At 39.6% G+C, this 26,591-nt stretch overlaps 1 protein-coding gene across 4 annotated transcripts in view; it reads right to left on the bottom strand.

The window, feature by feature from the left end:
- Window positions 1–12,135: 12,135 nt before the first annotated feature.
- The window catches only part of MYO5A (myosin VA), a 214,798-nt gene continuing 200,342 nt past the window's right edge, over window positions 12,136–26,591 (bottom strand). For 2 of the 4 annotated variants that reach the window (XM_017504608.2, XM_017504612.2), the window contains 6 exons: window positions 22,933–23,022; window positions 21,138–21,288; window positions 19,037–19,319; window positions 17,049–17,223; window positions 14,781–14,861; window positions 14,355–14,507 (listed from right to left, as the gene is read on the bottom strand). In XM_017504608.2, the coding sequence (XP_017360097.1) occupies window positions 14,355–14,507; window positions 14,781–14,861; window positions 17,049–17,223; window positions 19,037–19,319; window positions 21,138–21,288; window positions 22,933–23,022 (933 nt within the window). Of the gene's footprint in view, window positions 14,508–14,780; window positions 14,862–17,048; window positions 17,224–19,036; window positions 19,320–21,137; window positions 21,289–22,932; window positions 23,023–26,591 lie in introns of all 4 variants that reach the window. The other 2 variants (XM_017504603.2, XM_017504607.2) reach the window with 2 other exon arrangements.

The following is a 26,591-nucleotide window of genomic DNA, read 5'->3' as shown; positions in this document are numbered from 1 at the left end:
ACAGGTTAGCAACAACGACAAAAAAAAAAAAAAAAAAAAAAAAAAAAAAAAAAAAAAAAAAAAAAAAAAAAAAAAAAAATCGTGATATCAGTGTATACTTCTACCCACAGTGTGTATGGCTGAAAACAGAGGAATCGGTTGAAAATCTGTTTAAATACCAGTTCAAGTGGACTAAACACTTGAACAGACATTTCACAAAAGAGAATACCAAAGTGGTCAATAAATAGTCATCATAGAAATAAATGCAAATTGGACCCACAGTGAGACATCATAACACACTAATCAGAAAGGCTTTTTTTTTTTTTTTATAGAGACAGGGTCTCGCTATGTTGCCCAGGCTGGGGTGCAGTGTCTATTCACAGGCACGATCCCCCTACTGATCAGCACGGGAGTTTTGACCTGCTCCGTTTCCGACCTGGGCCGATTCACCCCTCCTTAGGCAACCTGGTGGTCCCCTGCTCCCAGGAGGTCACCATATTGATGCCGAACTTAGTGCAGACACCCGATCAGCTTAGCGCACTACAGCCCAGAACTCCTAGGCTCAAGCGATCCTCCCACCTCAGCCTCCTGAGTAGCTGGGACTACAGGCACGCGCCACCGCGCCTGGCAGAAAGGCTATTTTTTAAACTGACCACAAAAACTGGCCTGTTTTTTAATTTTTAAATTTTATTTATTTATATAGAGATGGAGTCTTACTATGTTGCTATGGAGGAATAAACAGGTGCTATGGCTCACGCCTATAATCCCAGCACTTTGGGAGGCCAAGGTGGGTGGATCACCTGAAGTCAGGAGTTCAACACCAGCCTGGCCAAGATGGTGAAATCCTATCTCTACTAAAAATACAAAAATGAGCTGGGCACAGTGGCAGGTGCCTGTAATCTCAGCTACTCGAGAGGCTGAGGAAGGAGAATTGCTTGAACCCCAGAGGTGGAGGTTGAAGTGAGCCGAGATTGGGCCACTGTACTCCAGCCTGGGTGACAGAGTGAGACTCCATCTTGAAAAAAAAAAATTAAATTTGAACTCCATTGAACATGGACACAAAGAGTGGCCACCAAGTCCCGGAACAGGTTGTGTGAGCCCGTTGAGTCATTCATCCAGCACTGTTTCAGAGAAATCTCTATTTCAATCTGTTCCTGTTGTTATTGAAAAACAACAGACAATAGCAAAAACAAGTTGACTTTTTGTATTCCTTGAGCCAAGTTGCAAAGGGCCCTCCTGATTGGGCTTCATGCCAAACAACTTGTTACGGAAAGAGCTAGAATCCCAGGCTGCACTGAAGCTTCATAAGACCTCTCCTCTTCTGTGCAGGGACAAGTGGCTGACTCAGGAGCCCAGACTGTTGCTTCCCAGTCTGGTGATGAATCCTCCATAGTCTGGTGAGTGTAAATATATATATATATATATATATATATATATATATATATATATACACACACACACACACACATATATATATATAAACATATATATGTATATATCTTACCCCTTCTTCTCTTTCCATTACAATTTGCTTATTATGTCATTTGCTTATTGTATCTGCATTGCCATTTAGATGGGATAAAGTTGTTTACCCTTGAAAGCATTATGTGTGCCTTCTCCCCTTGCAGGTATCCCACACAGAATAGTCGCCCAGGTTGGTCTTGAACTCATGGACTCAAGTGATCCTCCTTCCTCAGCCTCTCAAGTAATTGGGATTATAGGCATACACCACTGTGCCTGTATTGTTGTTGTTTGCGTTTGTTTTTCTCAAATCCAGTCTGATAATCTCTGCCTTTTTTTTGGAGTGTGTAGTCCATTTGCATTTAATATAGTCATTGATATAGTTGGATCTGTGTCTGCCTTTTGTTGTTTTCTATATAGCACATGTATTTTTCTTCCTCTGTTTTCCCTTTCCTGAATTTTTTGGTGATAGTTTTTTTTTTTTTAAGTGCATAAATTTCCCCCCTTAAAAAAAACTCTCTTTCTTGAGTTAATTTGCCAGTGATTCTCTAGGGATTAAAATATACATCTTATCATAGATACTTCAGCTTAATATTGTATTACTTTCCTAAGGCTGCTGTAGCAAAGTACTACAAATCAGGTGGCTTAACACAACAATTTGCTCTCTCACAGTTCTGAGATCACTGTTGTAATTTCTGGTCAGGAGGATTTACTGCCCACTTCTCCAAATCAAGTGACTCCCCTCCAGCAGCAAAGCTGTCAGTTTTCACAGGTTGCCCCACCCTGCTAGAACCACCATGCTATTCAATGTAGAGGAGGGAAGGATGTTTGGAGCAGCCCCAGGCAAGATTACCAGATTCCCACTGTTTATTTGTAGAGTTCAGTGGTTTTCATAAGTAACTGTCATTAACTTATTGTATGCTGCTTGTCAATTTATGGAGTCCTAAAGTTATTGTTTTGTTTTTGCAGTGTTGTCTTTGCCTTTTTGAGGAAAGAATTTGCTGAGCTCCTTAGTCCATTTTAAAACATTTTCATCATCTCAAAAACGAAATCCCATGCCCTTTAGCTATCATTTTCTATCCCTTCTTTACTCACCAATCCTCCTAGCCCTAAGCAACCACTAATCTACTATATGTCTCTCTGAATTTTCCTATTTTGGACACTTTATGTAAATCAAGTCATATAGCATGTGGTCTTTTGTGACTGACTTCTTTCACATAGCTTAATGTTTTCAAGGTTCATCCATGTTGTAGAATGGGTTAGTACTTGTTGCCTTTTCATGGCTGAGTAACATTCCATTGTATTAATCAATTAATGGATATTTGAGTTGTTCCTGTTGAAAAACAGGTGATTTGAATGAAGAGACCTTCCAAGCAGACTTTGTGTGAGCAACATGGCTGTTTATTCACCTGGGTGCAGGTGGGCTAAGGCCAAAAAGGGCATTAGCAAAGGGCAGAGGGATAGGAGTTGGTTTTATAGGTTTGGGGTGGGCAGTGGAAAGTTACAGAGTAAGATCAGTTACAGAGGTGGGGGTAGGGGCAAGGAGTATATTATTATCACAAGTTAGTTACAATGGCGGGTGGGATAAGAGTATTATCATAATAACAGTTAAGATGGCAGGTTGGGTGAGGGGCTTGCCCCAGGAAGCTCCGCTGGGCAATTAGGGACAATGGCGAATGCAGGCAGAGGGTGGGAGACATCAGCTGAGGCAAGCAGGACTTCAGACTTTCAGGCTCCAGGCTTGTAATATAGAGACCTGACGGTTCCCAACTTTTGGCAATTATGAGTAATGCTGCTATAAACATTTATGTACAAGTTTTTGTATGGACATATATGTCTTCATTTCTCTTGGGTATTTCCAGGAGTGAAATTGCTGGGTCACAGGGTAACTCTATTCTTTAACTATTAAGGGGAACTACCAGACTGTTTTCCAAAGAGGCTGCACCATTTTACATCCTTACCAGCAATGCCTGACAGTTCCGATTTCTCCACATCCTTGCCAATCCATGTTATTACCTGACTTTTTGATTCTAGGCATTTTAGTGGGTGTGAAGTAGTATCTCGTTGTGGTTTTCATATGCATTTCCCTCATGTCAGGCATCTGAATCTTTTTCTTTTTTTGAGGTGGAGTCTAGCTCTGTCTCCAGGCTGGAGTGCAATGGCTCAATCTTGGCTCACTGCAACCTCCACCTCCCGGGTTCAAGTGACTCTCCTGCCTCAGCCTCCTGAGTAGCTGGGACTACAGTTGTGTGCCACCATGCCTAGCTAATTTTTGTATTTTTAGTAGAGATGGGGTTTTGGTTTTACCATGTTGGCTGGATTGGTCTCAATCTCTTGACTTCGTGATCTGCCTATCTTGGCCTCCCAAAGTGCTGGGATTACAGGCGTGAGCCACCAGGCCCAGCTGCATCTGCAACTTTTTATGTGCTTTTGTATATCTTCTCTGGAGAAATGTCTAGTTAGATCCTTTGTTTATTTTTAAATTAAGTTGCCTTTATTATTAATAAAATTATTTATATATTCGAGATACAACTCCATTATCAGATATATGATTTGCAAATATTTCTTCCTATTACACAGTTGCCTTTTCATTTTCTCAACAGTGTTCACTGAAGCACAAAATTTTCAATTGTGATGTTCAGTTTTTTTTTCCTTTGTTATTTGTGCTTTAGATGTCATATCTAAGAATCCCTTGTCAATCGAAGGTCAAGAAGATTTACCCTTTTGTTTTCTTCTAAGTTTTATAGTTTTAGCTTTTACATTTAGGCCCGTGACCTATTTTGAGTTTTTGTTTATTTGTTTGAGACAAGGTCTCTCTCTCTGTTATCCAGGTTGGAGCGCAGTGGTATGATCATAGCTCACTGCAGCCTCAAATTCCTGGGCTCAAGTGATTCTCCCCGTTAGCCTCTGTAGTAGCTGGAACTTCAGGTGCATGCCACCATGCCCAGAAAATTTTTTTTTTTGTAGAGATGGAGTCACTATGTTGCTGAGGCTAGTCTTAAATTCCTGGCCTCAAGTGATCCTCCCACCTTGGCCTCCCAAAGCACTAGGATCATAGATGTGAGCCACTGCATCCAGCTGAGTTTTGTTTTTTTTTTATATATGGTATGAGGTAAAGGCCTAATGTGATTATTTTGTGTTAGCTATTCAATTGCGTCAACATTATTGTTGAAAAGACTATTCTTTCCTCCATCAAATGGTTACAGCACCCTTGTTGAAAATCAACTGATCATAAACACATAGGTCTATTTCCCTACTCTTAGTTATATTCCACTGAGTCTATCCTTACTTCAGCACCACATGGTCTAATTTGCTGTTGCTTTGTAATAAGCCTCGAAATTAGGAAGTTAGAGTCATCCAACTGCGTTACTATTTTTCAAGAGTGTTTTGGCTATTTGGTGTACCTTGCAATTCCACTGGAATGTTAGAATCGCCTTGTAGACAACGTATAGTTGGATCTTGTTTTTTGATCTACTCTGACAATCTCTGCCTGTTAATATGTGTACTTAGACCATGAACATTTACACTGACTACTGATACAGTTGGATTAATATCTACCATATTTGTTACTGTTCTATTTCTTGCCCTTGGTCTTGTTTCTATTTTTTTGTCTTCCACTCTTTTTTTCTGCCACTTGTGGTTTTAATTGAGCATTTAATGTGATTCAATTTTTTTCTCTTCTTAGCACATTAATTATAGTTCTATTTTTACTTTTTATAGTGGTTGCCCTAGCCTTTGCAATACACACTGATAACCAACCCATGCCCATCTTCACAGAACATGCTATCATTTCACAGGTAGTACAAATACTTATAATAAGAAAAGATTCCCTTTCCTCTCTCCCGTTCTCTGTATTGTCATTCATCAAATGTATTTTTTAATCATAGTTTCCTTTAGTTCCTTGAACATATTTATCATGGTTACTCTGAAATCTTTGTTAAATCTAACATCTTGTTATTCTTATAGGCAGTTTCTGTTGCCTGATTTTTTTTTTCTGCTTATAAGTCATACGTTCCTGTTTCTTTGCATGTCTTGTAATTTTTTGGTGATAATCCAAGTATTTCTGATAATATATTGTAGTAGCTCTGCCTACTGGTCCTTGTTATTTATTGTAAATAAACTGGGCTTGTTTATGCTTTAGTGACCAGCTGGCTTATTTTAATAAGATCTATTTGTCCCTCCCCACTCATCCCAGCGCTGCACACAATTCATGTCCCTTTCTCTCTCATTCAGAAGGCATTACTGTAGACATGCGTTGCTTTCATTTCCCCTGCTAACTATACCCTGTCGGTCCTCTGGAGAACTCCCACTACCACCTCATCAATCCTGTGTTTTCTGTGAAGATGACCCAATTTCTAGTTTCAGTGGGGGGTGTGTCAGGCTAGGACAGTCAGAGCACTCTACTCCCCTGGACACAGTGACTATTCTGGGAATGGAAGTAGAACTCAAGCCAATGAGACTCCATCCTGAAATGTCACTGAGAATACTGAAGGCAGAGCCACAGAATGAAGCAAAACACTACTGAGAGCCATCTTTGTCACTTGGGGGAGAACCTAAGAATGAAACCACAGTAAGAAAAGGAGACCCTGATGTCAAATGTTTGGGCACCTGGATATATCTCCGAATTTTAGTTATGTTTAGGTAATACATTTCCTTCTTAGTTGGGTCAGTTTGAGTTTGATTTTTGTCATATGCCCCAAAAAGAATCCTAATGATCATACAAAAATGCAATTGGCCAAGGGTGATTTTATTATGGGGAAGTAATCTTTTTTTTTTTTTTTTTTTTTTTTTGAGACGGAGTTTCGCTCTTGTTGCCCAGGCTGGAGTGCAATGGCGCGATCTCGGCTCACCGCAACCTCCGCCTCCTGGGTTCAGGCAATTCTCCTGCCTCAGCCTCCCGAGTAGCTGGGATTACAGGCATGCGCCACCATGCCCAGCTGATTTTTTGTATTGTTAGTAGAGACGGGGTTTCCCCATGTTGACCAGGATGGTCTCGATCTCTTGACCTCGTGATTCACCGGCCTCGGCCTCCCACAGTGCTGGGATTACAGGCGTGAGCCATCGCGCCCGGCCCGGGAAATAATCTTGACTGAGTTCCAATTTATTTAGAAAAAGAAACTGTTGGCCAGGCATGGTGGCTCATGCCTATAATCCCAGCACTTTGGGAGGCCAAGGTGGGCAGATCACGAGGTCAAGAGATTGAGACCATCCTGGCCAACATGGTAAAACCCCATCTCTACAAAATAAAAAATTTAGCTGGGCGTGGTGTGCGTGCCTGTAGTCCCAGCTACTGGGGAGCCTGAGGCAGGAGAATCACTTGAATCTGGGAGGTGGAGGTTGCTGAGATCATGCCACTGCACTCCAGCCTAGCAACAGGGCGAGACTTTGTCTCAAAAAAAGAAAAAGAAATTGTTTGCAAATTTTGACATTTTATTATTTGTAACATACTGGTGTTCTACTAAAGTTCACGGGGCCAGTGACTGAATTTAATTTGGAAGCTGCTATATTTCAAGGGCCTTTTATGGTGTACAGAAAAGAGCTTAATAAGTGAGTTGAATGCATGTGTTATGGAAGTAGGAAGTGTATAATCTACATGAAAACCATGTACAGTCATGTATTACTAACAAAAGGGATATGCTCTGAGAAATGCACCATTAGGCAATTTCATCATGGTGCAAATATCAAAGTGTACTTACCCAAACCCAGATGGTATAGCCAACTATACAACTTGGCTATATGGTATAGCTTATTGCTCCCAGGCTATAAACCTGTATAGAACATCACTGTACTGCAAACTGCAGGCAATGTTAAGTACCCATTTATCTAAACATAGAAAAGATAACAGTAAAAATACAGTATTATAATCTTGTGGGACCACTGTCATATACACGCTCCATCATTGACCCAAAATGTTATGTGGTACATAATGATACTCATTTCTCTTTATTGTAAATAAAGATGAGACTAATTCTATCACAGATCTGAATAACTGCTCTGTTTCCCTACACAAAAAAGCACATCTGCATACTTCTTTGATCTATGTCCTATGCCAAAAAATGTCTACTCTCCCACTATATTAAAAATGGAAGTTTTGACACAAATGACATCCTCAGTCTTTTGAAACTCTAAGTAGATTATGTATATCAAATTCCCCTTGGTTATGGCTATTTCTTTGTCAGAGAATTCCAGTATATTTAGGCACGACTTCCCCTTGAAGAAAAGACGCTACCTTTTCCTTAACTGTTTTTGTTTGCTTGTTTAAGTGTTTGGCAGTTCTTCAAGTTGTTCAGTATGGGAGGGGAACTCGTCAACTTTTAAATTTCCAAGGCTTCTTAGAACATTCTCATGGGGAGAGGTTGTATTTAAATTTACCAGTCTTCAGGAAAACAATTTGTTTTCTTTTAAAACATGCAGTGGATTTATTTATAAGACGCTGACAAAAAGTCTTTATATCTATATCTTTATTTAAACAAGTTTCTATAATAGCTAGGAGAATACAGCATTAATGACACACATTTACTAAGCACAACATTGGACAACTACAAATTTAGAGCATAAATGTAATTCTGATATTGTTTTGGTTTTTATCTTAGCACTAGGTATATCTAGTGAAAACCCATGTTTCAAAGGCTTTTGTTGATATGAGGTGAATTATTAACTTATTTTTAAAAATTGCACGTGAGATATGCTGGAATGGGGTCTAGAGTCTAGAGTTAGTTGATAATGACTTTCATGTCTCAGTATTTCTGCTTCCTTTTTAATGGGTAATGTTTCACCTAAGAACTTGCAAAAAATTGTATCAAAGTTTTCTATGCAGATCAAAGTAGAATTCCTTTTCCAGACCTAACAAGGAAAAATATTTGAAAACTGAAATGTTCAATTTCCTTATAGTTAAAAGCCTTGTCCATTTCATAGTAAATTAATAAAGTTAACAATTAAAATACAATATGTTAAATGGCATGAGATCATTTCTGCACAACACTGTTAGAGCAATTTAAATTTTCCAAAGACACAAAAAAGTCAATTTTACTGCAGGATCCCACAAAAATACATAATTAGGAGTCATAAATTACAACATATATATCCACATTTAAAGAAAAAATTCACCATTTGTTTGGAAAAAATAATGGCTCAAATGACTTAGGGGGCCTGAAATGTGGGCTAAAATTTTATAACATATGGTAACAATAAGATATTTGAAACTGTTGACTCTGAAAAATGCATAAAAATATACTGACCTGCCAAGCATTAAATTACATATACCAGTTTCAACTAAAAAACATTTTTCTTTCAAATATTTCAAGCATTACAATACTGAAGAAATGTTAGTCATATGAATCCAATAACACCCATTAAGTTACGCTAATGAACATTTTAGATAGACCAAATTACAAATAAAAAAAAAGTATAAAAAGCATTTTGGAAGATATTATACATAGTATTTTTCAGTTCCTGATTTATTGAGAAATCTACTGTAATTCAGGTTGGTTTATTTAATTTAGGGTAATACAGTGGATGAGAACGTATAGCACGCTTTCCTGTTTTTACTCAACCTTAAAAAACTTTGAAAAGAATGTCCACAAAATGTTTGAGTTCCACCCTTAACCTTTAGTGACAAAAGGTTAGTAGAAAGTAAGACATTTAAATATTATCAAGAATCTAACCTATCTCCAAAATTTCTTTCATATACATTTTCTTACTTGTGACACAGAGTCTCACTAACTTAGCAGCATTCTCTAAGCTGGCCTCCCACTGGCTCTGAGACTGTCACTGCCCCACAGTTCTCATTCCCACTTGGAAAGGAAAGAAGAGAAAATACAGGAGAAGGAGGGTCATGCAGGGTCAAGCCAGAAAAGGAGGAACAAGCCAGTTTTGACAGGGTCACACCCAGTCAAAACTCTCACAAAACCTTGAGAAACAGGGCAACATATCCCTTCCAGGCAAGATATCCTTTACAGAAGAAAAGTTCTGGAGAACTTAAGGCAGCTCTAGAAGGGAAGGGAGCAAGGGTTAAGGCGGCCCTCACAGCACAGCCTGAGAACAAATTACAATGCACTCATCCATGAACAGAGGCCACGGCGGTACAGAGCCTCTTCAACGCGCATGCGCATGGCACCCCTCCTAGCACCGTCAACACCTGCAGCACAGCATGCACACGCTGCGGGGCTCCCACACAGACTGACTTGTATATGGCCCGTCCTGTGAACAGCCCTCAGAAGGTACCCAGTGGCTTGGGCTCCGTGTGCTGAGGACCTAAATTGGGAAGGTGGCCTGTGGCTGTAGGCCTGTGCAGGCTGCGACGCTCACCTGGTAGTAGGGACACTGACGATGGTGTGGAGAGTAACTCTCCTCTTAACTTCACAGAGGCTTTTGCTGCTTCCTGTCTTTTTGGTTGAGACAGCCTGCTACCAACTAATCTCCAAACACAGAGTATTGCACCCTCCCAGAGAGCACTGATTCACGACAAAAGTCAAGCCTAGTTATGGCAAGTAACTGACAAAAAAGAAAACCACTTGGTGCTGAGCACTTGGTCTCCTTAAAACAAGTAACTTGGTACTCAGCACTTGCTCAGTTCCCACATGCCAGCTGCCAATTCTGATAAAAAAGCACCCCTTGTTGGCCTGGGGCATTCCACAGGTACCAAGAGGGCAGCAGCATGACCTCACAATGTTTTTAAATTCTCCTGACTCATAGGTGCCCATGCCACTGCTCTGTATGGGAAAGCGGGATGGCTGGAGGGCTGTGTGACATCAGGCAAGTCACTGACCCATCTCTATTCCCAAGCTATCATCGGCAAATGATTGTAGAAGCGACCCCATCCACCGTCCATGCTGCTGTGAGGATGAAACGAGGTAACAGAGGAAAGCGCTGCAGGAAAGCGTATCTGGACCCAGGTATTGTTTCTGCACTACTTTCAGCAGGATGCACTAGTTTTGGCTCTGTTTTATCATCAGCAGCTGACATTACCCAGAGGATCCGTGTTTACACCTGCTAAGGAACTCTATGAATTGGAGACACTGTGTGTGTGTGTGTGTGTGTGAGAGAGAGAGAGAGAGAGAGGGAGACAGACAGACAGAGAGCATTGTGTCAGGACTTCTCAGGATGATGGCAGGTGCCCATTTTCCTAGGGTTACCAGGAAAGTAATTTCTCACAACAACCACACGCTGAAATTCTAATAATATTTTCATAGCCTCTCCTAATATGTAGCTGTAACCTTACTAAAAGATTTGATCTATATTACACATAACTACTCACCCAGAAAAAGCCAACTCTAAACTATCCATTGAAATGAAGAAATAACAACAGCGCAAACCATCCAAAATGACACTAATCCCCAAATCTCCTGTCAGTTGGTTTTGGAATATGTTTTTGTGCTTCTGCACCTGATGAAAGAAGCATCAGGTATGTGGAAATTTTTTAAACTTCCAAAGGAATTAGAAGCTACACTTTGTGGATTTTATCCCATATTTATCTTCCCTCCTTTTAGAGTTACTCTAGGCAGATTAAAGCCTTAACCTGAGAAAAGCTGCAAGAAGGGAAATTACTTTTAATTTTTCAGCTTCAAGTTGTAAGAGTGTGAGTCTGTATGTAGTAAGGTGAGTGGGGAGAGGATTACTGAGACAAAAAACTGCTGTGACTTTTAAGGTCTCTTCCTTTGAATTCCCATTGTGTGTCACAGAGGAATTAAGAAAAAGTCAATGACTGGTCTTCTAAAGGAATGTATTGCAGAGAAGTGAGAACAACAAGAACTGTGCGAAGATTGGGCTGACGGTAAGCACCAGGAAGGCCAGTGGGGGCAACTGAAGACTGACTCCATCCACCTGCCATCAGTGCACAAACAGCAGGCAACAGGATAGACAGACGATTAAGTTGAGGGAAGGGGAAGAGTGAATGAGTAAGTGAAAGGCTGGCAGGGTGTGTCTGAAGCTGGGTAAGAAAGTGTGGATGACAGAAAGAAAGGACCTCAGAGAAAGCAGTCCTCAAACTGGCCCAAAGATCCCCATAGTTGGCAGAATCTTCCTGTACCTTCAAGAAAATGGTATACAGAGTCATTTACTGGGCCCTGGGGTTCCCTGGTTACAAGGTATTTTTGTGAATGACTAAAAATCTCCAGGCCACCAAGAGAGGTTAATTCAGACCCCCATCTGAGGCTCTGGGTAGACCTGGGAGGAAGTTGGAGTCCTGGAATAGCAGAACCTTTGTACCACCATCACTGAACAGGAGAAACCGCCAGGGCGGAGTGGGAGCTCTGGCTCCAGCACTTGAGAGGAGAAAGACCGGAGTTGGGAAAGAAAGGCTCACACCAGAGCCTTTTCTTCATGATGCTTCAGTACATGAGCTATCTGAGTAACAGAAAAGGCTGCATGGCAGTGACAGCTACGGTGTGACCTGGAAGACCTGAGAAGATTCAGGGTGCACGTGAGTCGTGCTACACAGGATGAAGCTAGGGGAGGTCTGGGAGCATTTCCAGGGCTGAGGTGGACAGCCTGTACCACGGTTGCATTTTCTTAGCAACTCCCCAACTTACAGCCTATCAATGCTGTTAGATTCTGATCCATTCAGTACAAACCAAATAGCTATGACTTAATTGTGCATTGAAACTGCATTGACAACCAGGAAAAACTGAGAGAATCTGATGCAATTGGTAGTGTTTCTGGTTGGTATTGCAAATAAATAAATGTATTCAAATTGAGTAAAGCAGTACATGATGTAATAAAAATTACTTAAACCAATTATAATACAAATATAGTAGGACCTTCTAAAAGCATGTCCACGAATCATGTATATTTAAGAAAGGCTATGGTTACACAAACTTGTGATTTTACATTTGATTAATCCTAAGGAATTGACAGGCACTACACACTGGTCTTTCCACCAGAGAATGAACTTACTGAGTAACTGCAGTTTTTTTCTCTAGAGTCTAAGGGCTGAGAAGAAAGAATTTTAAATGTGGAAGAGATGTTAAGAATCAATGTCCAACTCTCTTATTTTATAAACAAGAAAACTGAGGCCCACGTAAGTTAACAGACAGTATTTATCTTTTAATAACAATCTTTATCACTGATATGAAGCTATTTGACTTCTATAAATATTGCACATATTTTAATTAGATTTGTCATTTTTATAGACCATCTAACAGTTAAATTATATAATCTATGATTGTAATTCAGAACCAGAGTTTCTAATGAAAACTAATAATTTGCTTTTGTGCAACCTGAAGGATTTATTGTATAAGATTTCTAAGAAAAATGGTGAATAAGTTTTACTATAATTTCAGAATGAAAACTTATAGAATCTGGGTCTTAATGAACCAAATCCTCTGTAAAATTCAACAATCTTCTACTTCCTATATAAGTCTTCTTAAAGTATTTCTAATATTATGCTTTTAAAAGTATCTAGTGGCATCTGAGAACACTTACAGAAGTTGCAAAACCTTAAAAAACTGAATCATAATGTAATATTTATTATATACCTTATTTTCTTTTGCATAATCAAAGTTTCAAGACCTGAATCATTAACATTCTGACAATTCTTTCTAGATAATGAGATTAACTCTTTTTTTTTTTTTTTCTCTTTTTCTGAGGCAGAGTCTCGCTCTGTCACCCTAGCTGGAGTGTGGTGGTGTGATCTCACTGCAACCTCTGCTTCCCAGGTTCAATTGATTCTCGTGCCTCAGCCTCCCGAGTAGCTGGGATTACAGGCACATGCCACTATGCCCGGCTAATTTTTGTATTTTTAGTAGAGACGGGGTTTCGCCATGCTGGCCAGGCTGGTCTCGAACTCCTGACCTCAAGTGATCCGCCCACCTTGGCTTCCCAATGTGCTGGGATTAAAGGCATGAGCCACTGTGCCCAGCTGAGATTAATTCTTAACAAATTAACAAGAGAAAAAATCTGTCAAGGTTGAAAATGTGCACTGTACGAATCAGATCTGTTCAGACTTATTAAAAATAAGTCACTTCACAGAACACTGGACCCTGATGCAATATCCACACAAGGAAAATTAGTGAGCACATCAATGTAATACATCCTGAATAAATAATGACATCAACAATAGCCACTTTGTCTAATCCTACCCCTAAATGTCAAGCATTTTGTCATATTACTAAATGACTTTCCAGTGTCTACTACTTGTGCAGGTGAATCTGTAGGTATTTGCATATAATCCAGTTAAAACTGTGATCTGACTGAATTGTAAACAGAGTTGATAAGAGAAGCTTATTGTTGTGGGGCCTAATATCACTTACATTTTAAGAAGACAGTATATAGCAGCAATTTAAAATGCTCAGTAAACTATAGTACAAATGGACATCTATGCTATTTAGCAAACCAACATTCCTTTAATATCTCTATATCATAGTGATACAAATAAGGAAGTTACTTGACCAATTACATATTGCCAGTTTATTTCTTTGATCCAGTTTGACAGTATCAACATAACTGATTACTAAACTGATATGATATGTACTCAATGGAGACTTTTATTTCCATTCTCCTGTTTAGTGCAGAGGAGGTTCTTTGATGCCTTCCTAGCAGCTCACCTATAGAAGTTATGCTTTTTATACCATTCAAATGCAGTGCTAAAGATTTAAAATAAATGCTGCCAGCTGAAGACACATTTCTCTCCTCCTTTCCTTCCTCTCTCCCTTCCTTCCATCATTCACCTGTATGTAAACTCAGGGTACCTAGTTGGTCAAGGATGAGCGTTGCTATGAAGATAACACAGCACGAAAGAGCCTATCATTTTTTCCAAGGTGATGAAAGTATTCTAGGAAGATTTCCAGTTAATGACTTCTCATAGGGAGATAATCAGTACTTTCTCTTCAAAAACGTATTTTCAGTAGCTCACTGGAAATAATGGGTTCTTATTTCAGGCAAGAAATGTATTGTCAATGTTTGCCTGGACATCACTTTCAGACCCGTGAAATGAAGCCCAGGCCGAGGCTGGCTGGAATCTGGATGGTTTCTAGCGCAAGGGAAGATGGGTTGAAAGGAAAGGTGACAGGAAAGATGTGTTTAGCATCCATGAGCAGCTGGGGAGAGTCTTTCCTGTCTCGTAAACGCATCTGAGAAGATTAAGAAAAAAAAAATAAACAGAGCATCAGTTCTTTGAACCTAAAAGGTTTTTTTCTACTAAAATTTCTAGCCTCAAATTCTCAACTAATGAAGAATGTTTATCTTTGTTTTAAACTCACTTCATTTTCCCAATAAAATATTATCAAAAAAGTTAGTGCATTATAAAATAAGATAAAATATAACACATTATCCTTCAATAAATTACAAAATATCCATTCAAAAGACTGTGTTGCTGAATCAAAGAAAAAGATGGGAGCTCTTACCTGTATAGTACGAATGAATGATACAGAGACTCTTTCTTCAAACTCATTAACTGGGGTATACAAATTCAATACTTTGACAATCTGTGAGAAATGAAATGATCAAAGTTTTTGGCATATCAATACACACTGAGTACCTAAATCTGAAAAACTGAAAGGATCTGTGGGTATAGATTTCAGTTCTACTCAGGGATGGTCTGGAACCATAAGGAAGGAGAAGCTGGTCTGCTTATTTACCTTTGTTATTTGAATTTTTACAAAAGACTGTATCAAGGTAATGTTTGTGTAATAATGTAGGAAGCCGTATAAATTTAGAAGAATATTCGAACAGCGTTAAGAGAATAAAACATGAAAAATAAATGTCCCCACTCCCATCCTTCCAGTCTCCCAAAGTGGCAATTGTTAACTATGCACTGAACCTTCTAGCTGCTATTCATATTCTAGTTCATATTATTTTTATTCAAATGGGATTCCTTCCATTAATACCATTCTTCAACTTGTTTTCACCATAAAAAAATATGTTAGCTATATTAATATAATTATCTCTTTTGACTGTTTTTTTAATCATATTTTTTATAAAACATCATAAATAACACGAATAACAAAAGCCCCTAAAGAAATTACCAACTACTTAGAGAGTATGAAGTTATTTTTCAAAAAGTCCAATTATTTCTTTTGTAAAATGGTCATGTCTATTTAAAACAAAGACTTTTCTAATTAAAGTAAATCATTGTCTATATAAGGTAGACATTTCCATTTTCAAGGTATTGTCTAAAGCTGTGCTGTCCAATACAATAGTAGTCACTAGCCACAGGTGGCTATTTAAATAGCACAAAATGAAAATAATAGTTGAATGCAGGACAGTGCTGATCTATAGGAAAATAAATTAAGGACCAGAGAGAGATGAATTAGAAAGTGGGCACATTTATCAGGTCTGTGGGTGACAAAGTGAATCAGGGATCAGTCCCTCAGAGGCAAGTATTTGAATTTTAAAAAGTAGAACCACTTTGTTTACTAACATTTGCTAAATAAATAAATTGTAGGTCTGCCTTACTCTGTGAAATATGCTTAAAGTATATTTAAGGATTAAAGTATATTCTTTAGAAGTTGAATGACAGACAACTTCTATAAAGTTGGGCTTCCTCCAGTGTATTCTTACTTTCCACACTTGAAGAAACTGGGAGGAAATCTCAAGACCATTGTTCAATAGGATAGTTCTGCTTTATTTTTAGCAACAACTTATGCAAATATCAATTCAACATTAAGAAACTACAAATCTTGATTCTGATTATCTACTGAGCTTTTGTTTGTTTTTCTGAGATGGAGTCTTGCTCTGTCACCCAGGCTGGAATGTAGTGGCACAATCTCGGCTCACTGCAACCTCTGCCTCCTGGGTTCAAGCCATTCTCCTGTGTCAGCCTCCCAAGTAGCTGGGATTATAGGAACCTGCCACCACACCAGGCTAATTTTTGTATTTTTGTAGAGACAGGATTTAACCATGTTGGCCAGGCTGGTCTTGAACTCCTGACCTCAGGTGATCTGCCCGCCTTGGCCTTCCAAAGTGCTGGGATTACAGGTGTGAGCCACCACATCTGGCCTACTGATTGAGTTTTAATTGTATTGGGCAAAACTGAAAATTTCATATGTTATAGGACATATGATAAACATTAAGAAAGTCTTCCTTTAGATATCTTACTATAGAATTTGCTAGAGTCTCTATGATAGAGTCACCTGGATACAACTCTGTCTTCCCTACTAAACTGTAAGCTCCTTGAAGGCAGAAATTTTTCCTTATTTATTGAGGCATCTTCCCCAGCAATAAATATGGTGCCTTCAGATGGAGGTTCAATTACACTTGTTGAAGTAACAACTATCTGTCTTTAAAAAAAAAAGTGATTATTTGATAATCCACTCAATTATCAAATAATATGGAAAGCTATTTTATGGAATATAAGCTGCATAGACTGTATACTCCATGAGAGCAGAGACTTTGCTTTGTCTATGTATCCCAGTGCCTTCAATGTTATATAGAACACTGTAAGCACTCAGCAAATACTTGCTGAATACTGAACACATTTAACTGTAATTACCACTGAAATGCATTAATTTCTGGCAAAATCTCCTTGCTTTAAGATTGGTACAGGCATATCTTCTTGGACAGAGATGAAGGCAGCTCAGAGATACAAGCAATAAGTAGAAAACTTTTTTACTTCCCTAAAGATCATCTTTGATGAATGTGAAATTATTTCATAACAGAGAGAATTGCTCTACCTGGGCAGTAGTTAAAGCATTGCACATAGAACAAATGGCTTCTGCATCATCATCTGTTTTCTTTTTCACTTGCAAAAGTTGAGCAGCCTGAATGAGAGGTTCCAGGGTTTCTTTAGCCCCACTGTTCATCAGATTCTTGTCACGCAGCCATTCTTCCAGTTGACTGACATTGTACCTATGAAAAGAAAAAAAAAGAGAGATACAGAGAATGCAAATTTGCTGAATATTGTCAAAATGTCTTAATTTTGGTGTGTGTGGCCTTGTCAGGATTTCTGTTAAAATGACAGGCAGTATTTTTGTTCAATTTTCTTAAATCTCATCAGCTGTGCTTAAAAATTTATTATAGTCATGAGGATTATAATCATCATTATATAAGATTAAATGACAAGACAATGTAATTCTCTTTACTGGAAGATGGATATAAAGTCATTATGGCAAAAGTTATTAGACTTGCTAATAAACAAAATAGAATACTTAATGTAGCTCTGCCAGAAAACACTTTGTAGCTTCTCTCACAATTTCAGAGCTGGGTTACCGTTGCAGGATGAGACTTGATAATCCTTGAAGTACTTTCTCTTAAGGCAAACTCCAAATCAGGTAACTGAATAACTAGAAGCCCCAACATATACCTGTGCTCAGGCCTTAAGGGAAGAGCCTAGGAGATGAAGACAGTGGCCCAAGAAAGCTGCAGGGTGAAGGAAGAGAGGGCCCTTGGAAGAGACAAAGACTCAAAATGGGGACAGAGACAAACTACAGACACTGAGATTTCACAAAGTAGCCAACCAGTGGCAGCGGTCCTAAGACTAAGGTCAATGGGCACACAGTCAGCACTTAGCAACCAGGCAAATAGGATCCAGCATAATATTATGACAGGTGGCTCCACATTCCACGTAGAGCTTATGGAGAAATATGTTCTACTATCTAAGAGGAAGGCATTATTGTCTTTAAATTCACCACAATTCAATGTGAGTCAGGATGGAAAATTTGAAAAGAACATTAATCCTGAGATTGAGTTCCTACTAAAATTTTCATAGGAGAAATCATTTTTCCCACCTCTTGGTGAATATTCTAGCTATTTTAAAATAAAAAATTTGTGGCCAGGCGTGGTGGCTCACGCCTGTAATTCCAGCACTTTAGGAGGCTGAGGCAGGTGGATCAGCTGAGGTCAGGAGTTCAAGACCACCCTGGCCAACATGGTAAAACTCTGTCTCTACCAAAAATACAAAAATTAGCCAGGCGTGGTGGTGCATGCTTGTAATCCCAGCTACTCAGGAGGCTAAGGCAGGAGAATCTCTTGAACCTGGAGGCAGAGGTTGCAGTGAGCTGAGATTGTGCCACTGCACCCCAGCCTGGGCAACAAGAGCAAAACTCTGCCTCAAAAATAAATAAATATTAAAAAGTAAAAAAATTTGCAAAAGAATGAATTATATTACAATAATGAGGTTATGCTAAGGAGTATTGGGCATAAACTTAAGTTCAGCTTTTCTTAAATACAGAGGGAGGATATTTTAAGAATTAGTAAAATACCTATTAGACCTGTTCTTTTTGCCATAGGTACAAAAAGCTATCTTTCCAAAAATATATTTCTAAGAGCAATCAAACATTAGAAATCTTCATTATAATTTAGTAATTTCTTATTGCATAATTAAAACACACACATTAGGAGAGGAAGCAGCTATCTCATCTTTGTGTATTTTTGCATTATCTCTTTACTTCCCCAAAGAAGCAACCTTCACAGTGGAGTAGGGTTTCCTATCAAGAATGTGAAGAACCTGTTGGCAGGGTACAGACAGGAAGCAATAATGAGATCTAGAGAAATCCAGCCAGACAAGGGAAAGTGGGTCCATGCCAGTTCCTCCCTTGCTGCTTGGCTGCATGGCCCCAGACATCAGGTACAAAGACCAAAAACAAGTCATTAGCTCTCCACAACCCTGGCAGGCCAGCCAGGCAGCAAAAAGAAGCTGTTGCAGGTGTTGGTATTTGCTCACCTGATCTGCATGCCTTTACTCCAGGAGCACATGTCCTTCCGCAGGAGTAGGTTGTTCAGGGTGATGGCCCCCACAATATAGAACATCTGCTTGACCACCTGCTTGATCAGTTCAGGGTCCATGCCGTGCTGGCACATGACTGAGTGGAAGGAGTTGAGCTGCCGGAGGATGGAGTCCAGCGTGTAAGTTCCCTCGTCGGCAATACTGGAGGTTCGCTTTCTCAGCCCTGTGGGCTTCACCCCAGACACGCCCTGAATCGTTTCATGTTCCAGCATGCCTGAGACTGCAGGAGTATTTCAGTTGTTAGAGGTGAAGATGTGGAAGGAAACCTTTCATGTGCACATAACCATGTGCACAAACACACACACATTCAACTTTGGAAAACTGGCCGAGGTGGGTGGATCACTGGTGGCCAGAAATTCGAGACCAGCCTGGCCAACATAAGGAAATCCCCATCTCTATTAAAAGTACAAAAATTAGCGAGGTGTGGTGGTATGCACCTGTAATCCCAGCTACGCAGGAGCTCAGCACCACTGAGCTCCAGGCTGGGTGACAGAGTGAGACTCCATCTCAAAAAAAAAAGATCTGGGTGCCAAAATAGTGGGAAAAGGAACTTCACTACAAAAGGGCTTCTGGATTTTAAACTTTACCGAAGGAATAATTATTTATTATTTATTTATTTTGAGACGGAGTCTTGCTGTGTCACCAGGCTGGAATGCAGTGGCGTGATCTCGGCTCACTGCAAACTCTGTCTCCTGTGTTTAAGTGATTCTCCTGTCTCAGCATCCCAAGTAGCTGGGACCACAGGTGAACGCCACCACACCTAGCTAATTTTTATATTTTTAGTAGAAACGGGGTTTCACCATGTTGGCCAGGATGAGGAATAATTCTTAAATGCAAAAATTTACTATGAATTTAAGTAAACTTAATGGTGTATTTTCTAAAATAAGAAGCATAAGAAGCAGTAGCCTTGTGATAGCACAATGGTATGTGTCTTTGGTGGGTTTTTGAGAGATGTACGTAGCAGTCAGGATTAAGATAAGCATTCTCCATGTTATCTGAGCCTCAGAGGCAAAAACAGTAAGAAAGGCAGGGCACTAATAATCATCTTGGAGAAGATGTGGGAGAGGGGAGTGGTATGGGGCTGGAGAGCTGGGCCCTTTCTTGTTCTGGGCTTCCCACAATAGCAGTGAGACCTTAGGCTAACCTCAGTCTCCCAGGATTCATCTTCTTACTGTGGCCCTGCTGCTTCCCTGTTGTGCTCTCTTAGCATTTGGCTTATGCCTCCCCTAGAATGTTTCTGAGATGTCCACTCCCTGACTGGGAGCCCCTTGAGAGCAAAGGCCATATCTGGTTCATCTTCCTACTTAACTGTGCTAAACACAGATTCCCTAGAACTGGTACATTTGTTGTTGCTGTTAAATGACTGGGAGATGGCGGTAATGATTTAGAGTGGGGCTTCTTCAAGGCAAATTTCTTATTTAGCCAGTAGAAACAGGCAAAGCAAAAGAAAGATTGGCTGAAGGTGACCTTCTTGGTATCTGTTACCGCCTACATTTTAGCCGACCTAAATTCATGACCTTTTAAGGGACAACTGAAGAAAACACTGCCATCTCCCATGACTTCTTCAACTTTTTATGTCTCAAATAGCTAGTTAACTGTGGCCTATGAAAGCAAAGGAAACACTATGAGTCCATAGATGGAAAATGAAATTGTGGAAATGTGGAAAATGCAAGGACCGGGAAAGAAAGCGTAGCTAGAAGTGGCCTTAAGAGCCTGCTGATAATTTGCTGGAAGGTAATAGTGTTTGGTAACTTAAAACAATTTTTTAAGATTCATGGATTAAACTGTATTTAAATATTAAACATTAAGGAAGGAAACCAGATATTACTGTTTCAGTCTTGTGGAAGGAGTGATTTTGATGCACCCCAGTCAACTACGGCTGGGTTTCTGGGATTCCTCAGCTAGGTTTGGCCCTGTATCTTACCACTTTAAGCTCCTCATATGAATACTTGCCCTGAAACATGTGCCACTGGTGGCTACTTACTGACAGGCACGAGTGATAGGCAGGCTGCGATGCCCAGTGGGGCCCTGGCCTTACCAATCATTGGCTGAAGGATGTTCTCTAACACCCGCACGAGCTGCTGGTAGATCTGAATGGCCAAGTCACTCAGCACCTGCCGATACTCAGCCAGGTCAAAATTGGTGAGGCAGTGTTCATTCTGGCGAGATGTGTTGTGCTTCATAAAGCCCTAGAGTCATAATGCAAAGTTAATGATACACGTGAAGTAACCTGTCTCTTCAGTTTAACCATCTCCAATCTGATCAGCATCTTAATGCTCTTTTCCCCTCTGTCCGAGGAGCTTCCCCACTACAATGCCAGGACTGACATTCTCAAATGCTGATGTGTGTTTGTTTGCTTCCATCATACCTGCTTCCACTTCTTACTAGCTTTTCAGTAATACCTACACTTGGCAACCTAGCATTTAAATCTTCCCAATGCAATGTCAATGAAATTAATTGGAGGAATTTAAATTAAAAAAAAAAACCAAAGTGAGCGTTTCACTTCTGAAACAGGAGGTTTACTGCCAAACACTAAATTATCTAAAGTACTAATCTCTTAACTTCAGTTCATTAAATATAGTCCTGTTCTTAAATACTATACCCAAAGGACACACATAATCTTGAAATAGCCCAATTTCTACAGAGACTGGTGAATACATACAAAAATTTCCCTTTGCTATATTTTGTGGTACCCATACCATGGTTTTCAGTCAGAGGTTAGAAGGGCATCTTTGGTGTTATCTGTTAAAATGGAACTGAATGGGCAGTTTAACACGTTGCTTGCCTGATGCTGCCTGATAAAGGATTCTCCCCACAGACAAGCATCTGCCTCCTTACCACCTACTTAATGACTGGTCCAAATATGGGGACTGACAGGACACAATCAGTCCCTCTGGGGGATTCTGGTCTGTCGGCCCCATCTTCTCAGGGACCAGGCCTTGTTCATCTCTGTGTCTCCCATCATCTGCCAGGACAGGCCTAGGCCTCTGGGTGCTTGGGAAGTGCTGCTGGGGACCTTCTCTGCTGCCCTCCTGGCAAAGGGATGGAAGGTACTGAGGGCAGTCAGTTAGGGTCATGGGACCTCAGCTGTGTCAGACTCAGACCCAGGATCCCATCTCTGCTCCTTGTGGCCAAGAGAACTTGGGCAAATCAATGAGCCCTAGTAAGCCTTGGCTTCCTCATCTATAAAACTGGGCTATAATTCCTACCTCACAGGGATGCTGTAAGAATCATGATAAATAACATCATGTGTAGTAAGTGCTGTCTAACACATACTAAACAGCCCTTAATAAATAGTCATTATTAATATTCTACATAGTTTTGAAATATTTGAAGTCTATCAAACAACAAATGAACACACCCCTACAAAAAAAAAAAAAAAAAACAGATATTTTTGGACAAATTGAAAGAGATGATCTTTGATCACCTTTTAATGTATTATTAAGCCAAAATTGATTAATTTCTTTAAATAGTTCACTATTCTGATATGAGCTCCTGAAATGCCCACTAAAACATATTGACAAAAAGTTTCACTTCTGGTAACTATTCACTGACCAATGCTTTATTTTTTTCTATGCTTTCTTATAATATAAAAAAGAAACTGTCATTCTCCAAATCACTGTTTCATAGATAGTGAATATCAAACAAAGCAATGAACTTCTAAGCCACCTCTGAATTTGTGTTTCTAAAGTAAGAAATGATTAAACATCGCTTCTTGGCCTTTTGGCTAAGATCATGTGTAGAAATGATTAAACATTTTGTGCTTTTAGATGTTTCCTTAAAAAGGTCAGAGAAAGTATAGCATGCTGGTTTTGTAATCAAGGTTTTCTCACCTCTTCTCCACTGTACTGCTTCAAGCAGTGCAAAAATCGGCATGTGTTAGAGAGCCAGAAGGAGACGGTTTCAAAATCATCACCTCTTTTCTGAAAGAGAGAATAAGTCTAAATTTGTCTTTTCCTCAGGGAAATAACAACCTAAAAAAAATTGAACAGATACCAAAGGACCCATTTCTTTCAGTTGCCATTACAAACAATTATAAAAATAAATCACATTGTAGTTGTGAAGTCTTAACGTCATCGCTATCAGAATGTCAGCCACCAGGTTCATTAGTTGTTGCTTTGCTTGCCATTCACTTTTTTGGCATAGAAAATAAAACTGATGTGAATTTAGCTGTTCCTTTAAGCAGGAAAAAATTTACCCAGCTGGGCACAGTGACTCACACCTGTAATCCCAGTACTTTGGGAGGCCGAGGCAGGTGGATCACCTGAGGTCAGGAGTTCAAGACTAGCCTGGCCAATATGGTGAAACCTCATCTCTACTAAAATACAAAAATTAGCTGGGTGTGGTCCCAGCTACTTGGGAGGCTGAGAAAGGAGAATCACTTGAACCCGACAGACGGAGATTGCAGTGAGCCAAGATCCTGCCACTGAACTCCAGCCTGGGCAATAGAACGAGACTCTGTCTCAAAAAAAAAAAAAAATTCACTCAGCCACAGCTGATGGAAACTCATGTCCCTTGGGGTTAACGATGGGAATCAGAACCAAAAGCACAAATAGGAGTAACTAGTATTGTGAGAAACAATACGAAAAAGAATTTGAAGCACTTAAACCCAGACTAGATTAAAAATCTTGTCAAAGGTAAGATAAAATTTCTGAGCTGTGAATCAAAAGATGAGATGGAGGAAGTCCTGCACTGAGCAGCACAGTCAGGGGAAAGCTGATTGGCTCTTCACCAGGACTGGGCCACCATGGCAGGAAGAAGAGACACTCACTGTGCCTGAAAAAGACATTGGGCTGGGAATACCTCCCAGAGGCTTCATGGCAAACATACCGGGAAGGACTATACATTTGTAAACTAAATCGTTTAGATGAACTAATCCCAGTTTGGATATGGGAAGTCAAAGAAATATCAAAGTTTGCCTACACTTTTTCTCAAAAAACCCTGCAAAGGAAAACCAGAATAGTTTATCTAGGACAGGTAGCTAGCATTAAATGATCTTAGAAGTTCTTTTTTTTTTTTTTTTTTTTTCAAGAAATCATATATTCCAATGACTCTATTACTATATCATGACAAAACCCAGGTTCTTAGAAGCTGTATGAGAGTATCTGCCTTTGGTTTCTTGGTAGTGGCTTTATGCAGTAAAAGTGTACAGGATATATCACAGGGAAAGATGGCTTTGTCATAATATCATTGTTTTTTACATAAATAAAATCAAATTTTTAAGAAAGCATAAAACACCCTTAAATTTTTTTTTTCTTTTTTTAAGATGGGGTTTCACCATGTGGGTCAGGCTGGCCTTGAACTCCTGACCTTAGGTGATCCACCTGCCTTGGCCTCCAAAATGCTTGGATTACAAGCGTGAGCTACCACGCCCGGCCAACACCCTTAAATTTTGTAGAATATTCCCCTAAAAAGATTTTAAGAAAAAAATCCTAGAGGATATCAAATCTAACTAAGTCTTTTAAGCTGAGACAGAATAACTGAGTTCAGGTCCTGATTTTCTCACTAAGTAAATATCTGAAAGACCCAGCTATGTAGTCTTCCAGTGAAGGAGGACTGCCAGTAAATAAAATTTTATTACATTCCCAAACACAGAAAATCATCCTATAGCTGAAGCGCAGATTTGACCAAAAATAACTCTGCCTCTTCCAAAAATCTGGATTACAACTGTTCCTAGTGGAGGCTCTGAGATAAGCTGGCAAAGACAATGAAAGCAGGTTGGGAAACTGTGCTTGTCACTGTTGGGCTGTGGGAGAGTGTCACTAAAGCACCAATCTAGACTGTCTTCACTGACCTCTACACAAATCAAACTGCGGAGATCTTCAGAATAGCCTCAGCTGGATGTAACTGCACCTATACTAAAGAGTTACCAGATAAAGGTGATTAAAACCTAAGGAGAAGACTTCATTATAGAAATAATTTGGCATCTGTTTTCATTAGTGAGCTCCAGCCTTTGCTAAGCTGCTTTTTTTTTTTTAGACAGCGACTCATTCTGTCTGTCATCCAGGCTGGAGCGCACTGCCATGACCATGGCTCGCTGCAGCTTTGACCTCCCAGGCTCGAGTGATCCTCCTACCTCAGCTTCCCCAGTAGCTGGGACTAAATGAACATGGCACCATGCTTGGCTAATTTTTAAATTTTTTGTAGAGACAGGGTCTCGGAGTTGGACTCAAGNTTTTTATTTTTATATTTGAGACAGACTCTTGCTCTGTAGCCCAGGCTGGAGTGCTGTGGTGTAATCACAGTTCACTGTAGTCTTGAACTCCTGGACTTAAGTGATCCTCCCACCTCTGCCTCTTGAGCATCTAGGACTACAGGCATGCACCACCACACCTGGCCAATTTTTTTTTTTTTTTTGAGAGATGCTGTCTTGCTATGTTGCCAAGGCTGGCCTTGAGGGGTTTTTTAAAAAAGTACTAGACATTGCTAGGCAAAGATTTTGATTTAACTGGGCAGGAGGGAGAAATACATCAGTATGGTTCAAAGCTTCCAGGTGATTCTAATGTGCAGCCAGGGTTGAGAAGACCTGATCTAGAGCAATCCTTGTAGGTGGGTCTGAGGCACGTGTCCCAGCAGTTGGACTGAAAATGCTTGGTATGGTCAGGACACTACTGCAGCACTAGAATACACGGTATGTGATGAGGACTAATGAAACCTATGTTGAATATTTCAAAAATTAGTGACTAATTTTTCCCACCACTGACCTATGTGCCAGAAATAACTTTTATCCAATGCAGAAAATACTTGCCCAGAATCAGGTTCTTAACAAGTTTTTGCTCATCCTCCTTCTTGTATTCCAGCATTCCTTGGAAATCCTTTTCTTTCCTGGGAATGTTGACTGGTCGAATGGGTTCATCAATGATCTGTCCTGGAGATATGTTCTCCATCTGGCCCACTTGATGAGAAGTAAGAAAGAAGGAGAAAATGTTTTCCACATAGAAAAGCTGAGAGGCCTCCAAGTTCCTATAATTTTGAATGCACTCTACAACAACTGAAACTTGCCATATTTGCCACTTAATTGCCTCCTGTTAAAATGTTTATTTTTTCTGTTCAAATTAGTCGAACAGATGGCAAAATTATATGGTAATCTTACTCTGAAAGCCACTCCTACCTAACCATAAATTAACATCAAATAACCTTATGTGATTCAAAACCTTTTTTTTAATGTAATAAGGTTTATTTTTAATAAGATTAAATGTCCAAAAAATAAGTGGTTTAACATATTTGTTAACTGATAGTAATCAGAAATGGTCAAACATATTTTGACTTTATTCACAGGAGAAATAATCAATATCCTACAAAGGGGCAGCAGGAGCAGAAACAATTCCCCCTTGCCCTTGGCTCAATGACTTCAGTCATTAAAAGCAAAAGAACATTTACTTCTTTGGAGATTAAAAAAAATATTAAAATTGAATGCCAACTCTTTACCTAAGAGGTTACCAGACTGAGTTTATCAAAGTAATATTTTCTATAATAAACAAGCTGTATTTGA

The sequence above is a fragment of the Cebus imitator genome, unplaced genomic scaffold, assembly GCF_001604975.1.
Source record: "Cebus imitator isolate Cc_AM_T3 unplaced genomic scaffold, Cebus_imitator-1.0 Scaffold325, whole genome shotgun sequence".
In the NCBI taxonomy this organism is placed as follows: domain Eukaryota; kingdom Metazoa; phylum Chordata; class Mammalia; order Primates; family Cebidae; genus Cebus; species Cebus imitator.
This window is presented reverse-complemented; position numbering and strand designations above follow the sequence as displayed.